We start from the raw sequence: 12,580 nt of genomic DNA, 5'->3' as shown, positions 1-12,580 counted from the left end.
TGACTATACAATACACAGACCTGTACAACAAATCAATCTACAAGCTGGAGACTACTCTCCAGTGGGCTCATGGCAGAGACCATCTGAAAACCTGTGTGGGCACAGGACTTAACCGGCTTTGGAGGAACTGTGGACAACAGATTCCAGCAGGTCCAACCTTACTGATAAGGCGAACAAGGAGAGAAGCCTGGATAACAGGGTCATGTTCGCAGAAGCCCACACTGGTCAAGCTTGTGGAACTTCTGGCAGAACCTTTTCAGCATGGATGTCAGGAGCAGCGAAGAAGCCTTGGCCCTGCACCAAGTAGAGAATGGCAGATACAGGTGGACAGGATGTCAGAGGGTATCCTTACCTGTACCAAAGCATCATCCCCCAACAAGGAACAGGACAAAGTGGGGGTGGTACCCAGGAATCCAGAATCAGTCACTTCCTCTACAGTCTCTCCGATAGACAGCACCAGCGTGGCATTTACGAAGGACACGATAATATAGGCATCAAATTCATCTGGTCAGGAAGACAGAGAGGGAAAAGAGCTGCTGATTAGATACAAGGTCTCTAAACAAAAGTGAGGAGACTGTCAAATGACTAACAGTTATTCCTCAAAAATATTCCAACAGTAGTTCTTTCATCCACTAGCAGCACTACGCAGAAGTTCGTTTCAGGAAACACCACACAAGAGAATTAGCCAGCACTGAACCTCAGACCCTCTAAGGTTCAAGATCTAGCCAGTGATTCTGGTGATGGCTCAAAACACAAAGTCAACTTGTGATATGCTGGGTTCTAGAAGGCAGTACCAACTACAGCTGCCCTTTAACTGATAATAAGAAAGGCAGAAACCTTGAAGTCTATGCGTTCTCCATTCAACTCCAGAAATTTAAGGGCCCAATGCAACTCCCACTGAAGTCACTGGAAAGACTCAGCTTCAGTGGCCCCATCCTAGAGACCTTTACACACCCAAGCAGTTCTGTTGACTTCACTAGGATTACTCACATGAATAAGGGCTTCTAATGAACTTGGGCAGATGGAGTTATTTAGTATTATTGCAAAAGGAAGTTAGAATACAGATAATGTCAGAAGAGCATTGTCTTGGAGGCCCTCATCAGCACCCCTAGCTCCAGCCTTGTCCAGGAGTTGCTAAACAACCTTACATTTATGTAGCCATCTTTATGGGCTCTGTGGGTGAATGAGTGGTGGCTGTTAGGGGCTCTGGATAAACACCTGCCTCTGTTCTTCTTAGAATGGGGTAGGAATGTTGCATTTAGCCTTCACTGCCAGCCTCTCCCACTGGGTGTAGTTGCAGGCACAGTGCTTTGGAAGTGGAGGAGCTTCTGCTAGGAGGACTCACGAGAAGAAAAAGCATAGGACTGCAGGCAGGAGGTTTGGGTGGGGAGAAGAGGAAGCTCACATCTGCTCCAGTCACAGACTTTCCCGGCACTTGTCATGGTAGGAAACTAACAGGAAGCTTTTTTTAAAAAATGTATTAAATAAAACAAATCTTCCAACAATGAAATGCAGCTGGATAAATGTAAAATTGATCAATCCCACCGGGGAATGGAGCCAGGAGCTTTGATGTAGACACCAGACTGTCCCAGATAAACAACTCAACTCCTCTACAGAGTGCTGACACTGCTGGCAGGAAGTGCCATTTCTTACATATGAAAATTCTGTTTCGCTCAGCACACTGTGAAGTGTTTACTGACCTATTTATCACAGTATGAGACAAGAACACTTCGAGAGGGACACGAGGGTTTTCTCTCTGTCCTGATTTTTATCCACTGATCAGTATTTCCCATGATTAGCATGTGAATGGGAGATGGATAAGTAGCTGGTCAATTTTTAAACATGCAATAAAATACAGGACACTCTGCCATTCGTAGATTCGGGATGCCAGCAAATGCTGGGCAGTGGCTTACAGGGACCAGTCCCGAACATGCTTTCAACCTACAGCTAGGCCACATGTTATTTTTGAAGAGGAAGTTGGGTTAGTTGAAATGGTTCAGCAAGTGGTCACTCTTCTCCCCCCTGTTTGGGCAGACAGGTGTTGCCAAACCTGTTGTATCACACTTGGGAGAGAAAAGTTTCTTACATACAGCTTAAAATATGCATAATTTACTAATACCCAGCACACAGACCACAGCTTTGTGATTACCATACTGAAGGTCTTAATAAAACGAAAGCCATCCCATCTTGGGCTGCAAGATTAGTAACATCAATTACTAGTCTCCTAGGTGACTAAGGCTCTGATCCTACAATATGACTCATGGAGGTGGACCCCTGCAGATCTCCACTGTCTTCAGGGAGACTCCATGTGTGTGTAAGTCACCACTGGGATAGATCACATTGCAGGATCAGACCCTAAGGATGGAATTCTTTGCCAGTGAATAGCAAACCAAAAGACTAAAGTCCTTTTCAGTTATGCAATGGTCTAATAATAGCACTGTTACTGTGTTTGTCTTGTGATCTTTACAAGTAGAGGTTACTGGTTTTACAGAACCCTCATTATTATACAATGGTTATTGAAGTGAGCTGTAGCTCACGAAAGCTCATGCTCAGATAAATTGGTTTGTCTCTAAGGTGCCACAAGTCCTCCTTTTCTTTTTGCGAATACAGACTAACATGGCTGCTACTCTGAAACCTTCCACTCGAGTGGTCACCAGCAGCTGAAAACCTTATTCATTCTCAATCGCTGGAAGCCTATACCGACTTCCTTCAAAGGAAGGTCCAGTAGCCAGCCATCATTCAGGTTGCTGAATAGTTACTGATCTATACAAACACTGCCAAAGGATAAACTGAAATATGCATTTTCAACAGCAAATTTTGAAAATCCCCGTCACTTTTTAGCCATCTCCAGGGCTGTTGCATTTTGCAAAGTGGCTGCCAGTGAGACACATGACTATCTCCCAGCAGCCATGTGTTTAGGGGAAGGACAGAAAGAACACTGCTCTCATCTGAAAGCAACAGCTGAAAGAGAATCCTGTTCGAAATCAAATTCCTGTTTGATCATTAATACTTACTTAGATTATAGATTTTTCTTTGTACTGATTTACTCGCTATAATTTGAAGTAGTAACTAGAATCTCATGTTATACTGGAGTGTTCAATGAATTCATGTTCCATTACAGCCAAAATGTTTTTGCCTGAACTTTTGTATGGCTGTTTATTGTTCCTCCATTGGAACTTTTGAAATAAAGGGCATGATTTAGCAGCATGAAATAAATGAATAAAATGCATTCATCAGGATTCCAGCTGTCACAATTTTGCTTTAGAATGTACAGTAGTTAACTGGAACTAGGTTTCTGAGGCACACTGAAAAATACAGCATTAGAACAAAGGGCTGTTTTTTTCCATTCGAAAAATCTCCATTTAACCTAGTACAATCCAGTGTACAGAAAATCCTACTGGCTGGAGTTCTGAATGGAGGGGTGTTATTCTGCATGCACACAAAAAGGTCAGAGATGCTTATTACTGCTAGAATTGTTTCAGTTACCTCCTTTCAACAAAGAGGCCTAGTAAACAGAGAAAATTATTTTGATGATTCAGAAGAGTCACAGCTGGATTCCATCTCCAGTTTCCACATATTTTCTGTAGATTCATGAATCAGTCGTGATGACTCATAAAAAATGGCAGATTTTAGTCACAGTAGTTTATACTATGATCTTACACATTATTAATAAAACATTCTATTTGAGTTTGTCTATTAAAATTCCTTCCTACAAAACCAATTTGTGCCTTTAATCTAACTTCTCTGCACTGCCACAGAGCTCAGTTTACATTGTATAAACGCCAGAACAAGAGGGAGGATCAGTGAGCATGTGAACGGATGAGCGCTCCACCACAGCACAGCAGGATGCCCACTTTTAGGAGGTGCAGATGGAACAGGAGTAAAAAGGAAGCCCGAGAGAATATGCAATTTCATGGAGACTCCGGAATCAAGTCCCAAGACACCACATTTCCCTGGGTATCCCCACGCACAGGTTAGAGCTCAGGGATATTTCTGTGGAAGGAATTATAGGCCTTGTTCTCTGAATCCCTGGACCTTCATATTGATTAAGTTAAAAAGGAGTGTCCAGTTTGTCTCAGGTCTACCTCTCCATTCAAATACACAGATACACTCCCTATTTAGATGGCAAATCCTGTGTCAAAACAGTCTCCAAATATACACACTCAATGTGCTCATCTTTCACTGGTCTCATGTTGGAGTTTTGCACGGTCAGTTTGGAAGCAAATCCAAGGGAAAAACCCACCTAAGGCAATTACAGAAATGCTCAGCTAGCAATATCTTGGTTTAGATTTAGTGAAAGCTGACAAAGGTTTTAGAGTTACAGCCACTATTGTTCCCAAAGGATCATGGGAGGGGACGGGGATTCAAAGAGCTGCTTTCTGATCCCCAGCCATACAATGAAGGTTTGGGGCAGACAGTACAAATATAAAGATTTCCAACTGCACAGAGACTTCTGGAATTCATTTACTGTAAAGCTCAGCATAAAAGTAGCCTCAAGATTGCACTTCTCTCGGGATAACCTGCGAGACAGCACAGTAGCCCCTAGCAGTAGGTACACACCTGTGGTGATCAGCACCTCCACCACCAGCCACCTGTGGAAGAGAAAAAGAGGCTTGGTATTGGTAGGGTGTATCACCACGTACCAGCCAGGGTTAGTATTTGCCTTGAAGGCTGCAAACCAGCAGGTGCCTGCAGAAACCTCCCAGCATGTGCATGTTGTGGCAGAGAGATTCAATCTGATACCTGGTCAGAGCCAGGTAACCTGCATTACAGACAAACCGAAAGCCCTCAGACAGTGACACTTCTGTACAGTTTCAAGAGAAGATGCCCATTTTAAAGGGTGCTGCGTTCTCTTTGGTTAAACCCAGTAAAACGAGCTGAGAAGACAAATTCCTACAATTTGGGGATCAGTTTTATAGACTGTTGAACGAACAATTGTGCCCAAATGCGGCCGCCCTCATCTTTAAAACAGAAACGCTGCTCATGGAGCCCACAGAGTCCAGGCTTGTTTGCATGGATCAAGAGGAATGATTGTAAACTGGAACCTGCAGTATCTCTGGGCTACAGTTCTGGAGTAAGAGTGAGTGGTGGCATTCTGGTCCATCGTATGTAAACGTAGCCATGACCCATAGTCTCCTGACAAGTAGCTAATGTGATCCTCTGTATGCCCCAGACACGTAAGATACATTAAAGAGCAAGTCACAATGTGGTAGGATGAGGCTACAGATATCCATTACTCTGTGGAGTGTTCGTGCATTCTAGAGACACCTCATTTGCTAGAGCTCCTGGTAGCTTCGGTTTGCGGTAGCCAACCTGGAATCTTTCTTGGCTTCCAACTTCTGGGAAGGACGAGCAAGACCAGTATCAACAGCACTCTGGAGACCTGAAATGCTCTATCCTTGACCCTACTATTGCTGGGGAGCTTGCAGGCATTTCCTGTTTAGTTCTTTTCATGTTGCTCAACTTAGCTGTATTCCAAAGTCTTGAAAAGTCGGGGAAATAAACTGGGACCAGTTCCAACAGGAAGTGAATTCCATAGCAAGGTGTGAGGTTCCTAAAGAACGCTGAGGCAGCGCAAGAGATATGCCACTCACTAAGGCTGCTGACATGAGAGGCTATGTCACAGCAGCAGAGTAAAGCCTCTATTCCAGCATGCTGGCTCTGCTATGCACTGCAGCACAGAACTCATGTGAGAAACACTAGTGAAATCCCTTACAAGAAGGGAGTCTGTCAGCACTTGCAATAGCTTCACTTCAGGCCTTCAAAGGGGTAGTGCTAGCAACCTAGGTATTTCTGAAGAGCTCTAATCTCACACCAAAGAGGGGGCTGTATTCCTCTGTTTTAATAAAATGAGGACATTGTTCCACCTGAATGAAAAACTATGCTTTGTGCTGCTGCTTTCATATAGTCCTCCCTTGGCACTGGTCACCCCGCACACACTGCTAGGTGTCTGGCTGGGGAATGCTGCCTACCCCAGAGCATTAAGTACTGCTGCAAAGAGTATCCACCTTTTGCAGATTAGCAGGTGCAGAAGTATTATAAATCAAAGCTTTAAGCAGGTGTATTCTTATCTGCCTTTTTCTGGCTATGCCTCCTACTGCCCTACAGAGACAAACCTACTGCAGTTACCACTGAGTGTGTGCAAAACAAAACTGTGCACCACACCCCACTCTCCACTATGAGGCAGGTGTGCTGCCATTGATGCTAATTAAAGCCAGAACCTCTGGAACTCAGATTGGCTTCATTTGCACCTGGCAGCTGCTTCCTACTGGGAATGCATATCAGGAGCATCACGTAGGAGATGGATGCTGCTGCCTACCACACATATTGGATGCTTCCTTTCCAATGAAACGGGAACAGTAATACTTTTGGGGAAGCCAAAGGTGGTTTCTAGGCACGGAGCATGTCTGGGTCTTTGCACACACCTTACACCGTGCAGACAGAGCAGCTGGATCGAAGCACACTGCTGCATTACTTAGCACCCTTTCCGTGCCCTTGGACAATACAGCAAGTTTTAGTCTGTGCTTGAGGGAAGGATGATGTACCTTCAATGTGTCTCCTCACAGTCCAAACAGCATTGGGATTACCAGGCAGCTCTGAGACGGCCATTTCAGACACCTAATCGGAAACAAGAGCAGGTTTCAGATTAACAGATGTTTACCCCAGTCAAACACTGAAGCATTACAGTGACTAGTTAATGCTTTTCACAGCTACACAGGGCAGCTGGGGCAGTTCTCAGTTCCCAGCCTCACTCCCTGGACTAGAAATGTTGTTGAGGCAAAGTATTCAACACGCCAGACACAGACAGAAAAGTGACTCATGTCACCTCATTAAGTGACACCTCAGGCTGAGCAGCTTTGTGCTAAATCCTGTTCATCCATCCTCAGCCAAAAGGCCAGTAGCTGTGACCTGGATTCTACCAGATGGGGAGTTAGGGATCAGAGAAGGTCGCAAAGAATCTCTGGGGAAGAATATCAATTCCATATATTGTTTGCATGCTGGGGTAGCCGTGTTAGTCCCAAGATATGGAAGACACAAGGTGGGTGATGTAATGGCGTTTATTGGACCAACTTCTGGTGGTGAGAGAGGCTTTCGAGCTACACAGAGCTCTTCTTCAAGTCTGAGAAAGGTGCTCAGTGTCACAGCTACATACAAGGTGGGGGTTAATACACGTTGCGTCTTACAACACTCTGTAACCCACTAACTCTCCTTGGTCCTAAGACTGCAGAGATGTTAAATAGTATTCATTTTAAATAGTCACCTGCAAAAAGTGTTAACCCCTTACGCTTAACAATCCATCCCACCTTGTATTTAGCTGTTACACTCTGAGCCTCTCTCTCAGACCTAAAGAACTCTGCATAGCTCGAAAACTTGTCTCTCTCGCCAGCTGAAGTTGGTCCAAAAAAATATATTACCACCCCCACCTAGCTTCTCTCTCTCTCAATTCCATTTGTTCGCATGCCTAAAAGGATCACATTCAGGGATTATAGGGTAGTATGTGAACGGAAAACATATGGTTATCACTCATGTGCACTCCAGCACCATAACCCTTACGACTGGACAACAGGGAGTGATTGTACAGTCTGAAGAAGAAATTACATTTACACAGTGTCTCTGGCAGAAAAGGGCATAAGAACAAAGCCCTCTAAGAGCTGCACCAAGGACAGATTGTTTAATTACAGTGCCATTGTGAGCACCCCACCATAAATTCAAGAAGGGCCTTATCAAAACAACCCCACATTCCTGCTGTGGATTTCTGGAGCTGCCTCTGGGGATCTTACCTCAAGTCCGTGCCTTAGGACCCTCAGAGATGACCGAGGACCCCGTCCACAGGCCACATATAACTGGGGTGTATCTTCATTGGCCAGATCCGCTATCTGCACAGAGGAACAGTGGGTCACACAACATGCGCAAGGAGACGAACAAAACCCCCCCAAACGTTTGCCCTGCAATCTGCTTTCTGAACAAATTTCAGTAGTTTAATGTAACTGATGCTGCCACAGAACATCCTGTCTGCTGCACTGGAGAATCACAAAATTTAGGTCAAGTCTGCTGCAGAATACACGAGGCCTTGTCTAACAGCCATGATAGAGGGCGAGCACTGGGCTGGTGCATTGCACCCCATTTCCAAACACCGGGTATATACGTACCCCTGATGGAGCTGATGAATGGTAATAACCCTTTCAGCAAATGTCTGTATTGGGAGGTTTAGCTTTACACCCTGTCATTGTTCTCCCAGGGTTCAGGGTTTAGCAAACCCACCTTTCTGTCACTGCTTGCAGTGCTGTCCCACTCAGGCAAAACCAAAGCAAACAACCAGAGCAAGACTGAAATGAGATCGTTACTTGTGCTTCTCTTTCTCCATTTTAAGCGGATTCTCTGAAAAGAGTTTCCATTTTCGTAAGGCACCTCAAAGACCAATTGAGTTAGCAGTACAATGGATGAATCACTGATCTGCCTCTGTGGTTACACAATTGTAATAGCCCTGCATCCCCAGAGGGCAGGTTGGTGGGAAAGGAAAGGACCATGTGTTCATAGATGACGACATACCTGACAAAACAAGATAGGAGACAGACTGTCCAGCTCATCCACCAACACCAGGTTCTTGAGAGGTCGTGGCTGGAAAAAGAAAGTGTCTCCTTCCTCCAGAGGCATGGCGGAGGAGAACTCCGGCTCCTCGTCATCATCTCCCAGATGGGCTATCTGGTACAGGTAACTTCAGACACAAAGCAAGAACACCACCATAGTCAGAGTAGACTACAGCTACAGTTCAGCCATGCATTCAGCGTGGGTGAAGGGTGAGCGAGAGCCAGTACTGTTTCCACAGAATATTTGGCTATTTCAACTCTCACCTGGAGGGATTGTTTTCTTGGGGAGAGGAAGGAGGGGCAAAGGGCTATTTTCAAAGGTCTTGCCCAATTCTGACTTCCTTCTTTATAATTGTTTTTGGCAGAAGACTCTGGACAGCTCTGTGGTCACCCCACTTGCCTGACTCCTAGATTTTCCTGTCTCATTGCAGGAAGAGCTAAATGATGAAACCTTTGAAGAGCAAGACCGCTGGCTAACAGCCTCTGAGTCTGCATGTTTTAGGGAGGAACACTGTCAAGTGCTATTTTCTAGGTGTTCAAACATCACCTGCTACCCTGTCTTATAAGCTAGAATATTAATATAAGCAAGTTTGACACACAAGGAAAACAGATGCATAGAGAAAGATTGAATTGTGTCTTGTGTTCTTTTGCCCTGTTCATCAGAACTAACAGCTAGACTTATGTTAGTTGGCTAGAGCTCCACCTACTGGCTGGCTCTACAGGAGCAGACCATAAACTTGCAAGACATGTTGGGAAACTAAGGCATTAAACTACAAGCATGCGAACCCCAAATTCGCATACACAACTCTAGTAACTGTGTGGAAAAACATTGTATTTTGTGTGTGCAACTTAGGGTCACTTGTAAAACTCTGGACCAAGAGAGGTTACAGCAAACAAAATTTTGAAACAAAACCTTTCATCGGCCACACAGAGAAACAAGACCTAAATACTCAAGACTTCACAGAACATGCCCCTACGTGTTATAACATCTGTAAAGGCTGATCAGATCATGAAACAAAATTGCTTGACAGCACTTCTACTACGCAAGAATAACTGGTGTAGCTATTGAAAAAGAAAGAAAACCATCTAGTCATGGTAAAATATCGCATTTGCTTCTGAGAGTGGGCTACAAAGATACTAGAGACTATTTCCAAGCTCACATGGTTTGGTCCTTTGACAGGCATACACGCGTCTAACGAAGAGGTTTTCAATGGAAAGCCCGGTTCAAAAAGGGATCATTGCAGCTCCGGTAAGCACCACTGACCAGGCCACTAAACGTCCAGTTGGCGGGGCTGGCAGGCTCCATACCTGGCTCAGTGTGGCTCCTGGAAGCAGCGACATGCCCCTCTGGCTCTGAGCCAGAAGGACGGCCAGGGGGCTCCGCGTGCTGGCCCCGCCCTGAGTGCCAGTTCTGCAGCTCCCATTGGGCGGGAACCGCAGCCAGTGGGAGCTGCAGGGGCAGTGCACACACTGCACAGAGCCACCTGGCCGTCCCATGCGTAGGAGCCTAGGGACGTCGCCGCTTCCAGGGAGCCCCCCGAGGTAACTGCCATCTGGAGCTCGCTCCCCGCACCACCTCCCGCATCCCAACCCCCTACCCCAGCCCAAAGCCTACACCCCAACCCCCTGCCCAGCCCCCTCCTGCACCCAAACTCCTGCCCAGAGCCCACACGCCACACGCCTCAGCACCCCAACTCCCTGCTCCAGCCCAGAGCCCCCTTCAACACCCTGAACACCTCATTTCTGTCCCCACCTTGGAACCCACACTCCCAGCCCAGAGCCCATATCCCCTCCCACACCCGAACCCCCCAGCCTCAGCCTGAAGTCCCCTCCTACACTCCAACTCCCTCAGCTCCATCCCTGAGCTCAGAACCCGCTCCTGCATCCCAAACCCCTCATCCCTGGGTCCACCCCAGAGCCCATACCCCAACCCTCTTCCCCAGCCTGGTGAAAATGAGTGAGTGAGCAAGGGTGGGGGAGAGCGACAGACAGAGGGAGGGGGGGATGCAGTGAGCAGGGCCTTGGAGAAGGGGCGGGGAAAGGGTGTTCAGTTTTGTGCGATTAGAAAGTTGACAACCCTAAACACAAATGAAAGCACGTTAAGGTAAAAATTCACTACCTGGAGCAATGAAAAAAATAGTTAATTGATGGACACATGTCTGATGGTAGCATTCATTAGCAGCAAAAGCTAAACTGATCCGACACCTGCTTAAACAAGCTTCCAATTCCCTTCTTTGTCTGCCCAGGCATTTGATCTTGGCAATACGTGTGGAACAGCTTCCCACTTCCTGTGCATCTACATCCATCCTTCAAAACCCCTCTTGGTCCAGGAACCCATGGTGCTAGGTGATCAACAGACAGTCCCTGGTGCCAACTGGCTGAGGGTATAGATGGATGCATAGGGGGTACAGGACCCCCCCAGGTCTGGTATGTGCAATTTAATTCACCAAAGGCTGGCATGTACAGTGTCTACCAAAAGCCAATCTCTCAGTAGTCGTCATTATCACTGTGAAATGCCTGCAAGGATCATATTTGAAATGCCTGCTGGAAATTATGTTCTTAAGTTGTGAAAGTTAGGATAAAGAGGTTTCTTTCAAGCAAGAGGAAAGAGACACTTCTCTCTCTGTCTGGCACTGTGTATTGTATGCCTCACAATGTAAATATATTTGCATATTGAGCATCCAGGCTAATCAAGATTGCAAAATCTCAAGAGAGGAAAAACTGCAGGAAAACAAGAACAGGATGTGTGTGTGGGGGAGGGTGTCTCCTGTTTATGAGTGAAGACAATGGATTTTAGGGGTATAACTGGGAGGTACTGAGGTATGCCCTGGATCCTTCACCAAGGGGACAAGCTGCCATTCTGCATGTCTTATGAATGGAGGATCATAGCCAACCAGGGCTGTGAAGTGCCGTGACAAAGACATGGGGTGACCTAAACTTTATTAGACAAGAAAGTACCTTATTAACTAACTCTAGGTTCCAGAAAGCATGTTGATTTTATTTGATGTATAACCAATTGGTTCCAATACTTTTTATCCCCTTAACCTCTGTTCTTTCTTAAATAAACTTATCATTCTTTTTGCTATAACAAAATCTAAGTGCTGTGAATTAAGTAGAGCAGTCTGAAGTGAAGCAGGGGTGTACTGTTCCTTTGGGAACAGTGGATCTGGTAATTGTGTGAGTGTCCAGTGGCAGAGGGCTCAGGGTTGGAGTTTGCCTATTGCTAACCTGCCGAGAGACAGTGGAGTCTGTGTAGGCTAGGAGGAGAGTGATGATGTTGCTTATGGAAGGTGGAGTCAGGGAGCTGACCACTGGCAGGCACAGACAAGGCTCCCTGGCACTAAGGGCAGGTGGTAGAGAACCTCACAAACCTGGGTATCCCCGGGTAGCGCCATACTGCCCCAAAGACCTGATGATCTAAGAGCACTTCCACAAAACCTATCCATACTGAGGAGATTGCCCAGGATACATTAATGGGCTTAAAAACTGTGGTCATTGCACTTGGACAAGTTCGACCATCAACTCGTTAAGGCAGAGCCCCTGTCTTTTTACACATTCTACCAAAGACTACGGCAATCTGTCATGCTAATACGTCGTAACAGTAAAATTCAGCAGGGCACATGAAGGAAATTAAATGATTTACTCACTGGTTTCCAAACTCAGATGCCACAAAGAGGAACCCTGTTTTCAGCACACACATGGCAGCAGCTCCAGGAACAGTATCAAAATACTTCAGTCGGATCTCTGTCACCTGAAAGCCCCAGAGAGGAAGGAGTAATGGTGAGTGAGACAGCTCAGTTCAGTCCATCTCCAGAGATGGGTTATGTTCCTTCACACACAAGTGCGCAGCCCACTTTCCCATTCAGAGATACAGGAACTGATGCATTTGGGATTGTAGCTTATTACAAGACTGCCTTGGAGTTACCTTCAAAGGAAGGAAAAGAGCGGTGACTGAGCACAGCCAAGAGCGCTCACCTTCTCGATAGTTTGGG

General features: G+C 46.0%; 1 protein-coding gene across 2 annotated transcripts in view; it reads right to left on the bottom strand.

Annotated features, from left to right (window-relative positions):
• Positions 1–12,580, bottom strand: part of SF3B3 (splicing factor 3b subunit 3) — a 50,970-nt gene that overhangs the window by 26,131 nt on the left and 12,259 nt on the right. For both annotated transcript variants that reach the window (XM_084644217.1, XM_084644218.1), the window contains exons 8-12: positions 12,236–12,339; positions 8,551–8,716; positions 7,782–7,877; positions 6,546–6,618; positions 353–504 (exon numbers count right to left, since the gene is read on the bottom strand). In XM_084644217.1, coding sequence (XP_084500343.1) covers positions 353–504; positions 6,546–6,618; positions 7,782–7,877; positions 8,551–8,716; positions 12,236–12,339 — 591 coding nt within the window. The remainder of the gene's footprint in view (positions 1–352; positions 505–6,545; positions 6,619–7,781; positions 7,878–8,550; positions 8,717–12,235; positions 12,340–12,580) is intronic.

Source organism: Lepidochelys olivacea (genome assembly GCF_965140295.1).
Source record: "Lepidochelys olivacea isolate rLepOli2 genome assembly, chromosome: 12".
Classification (NCBI taxonomy): domain Eukaryota; kingdom Metazoa; phylum Chordata; order Testudines; family Cheloniidae; genus Lepidochelys; species Lepidochelys olivacea.
Note: the sequence above shows the minus strand (reverse complement) of the source record. Positions and strands in the feature narration are given on the sequence as shown.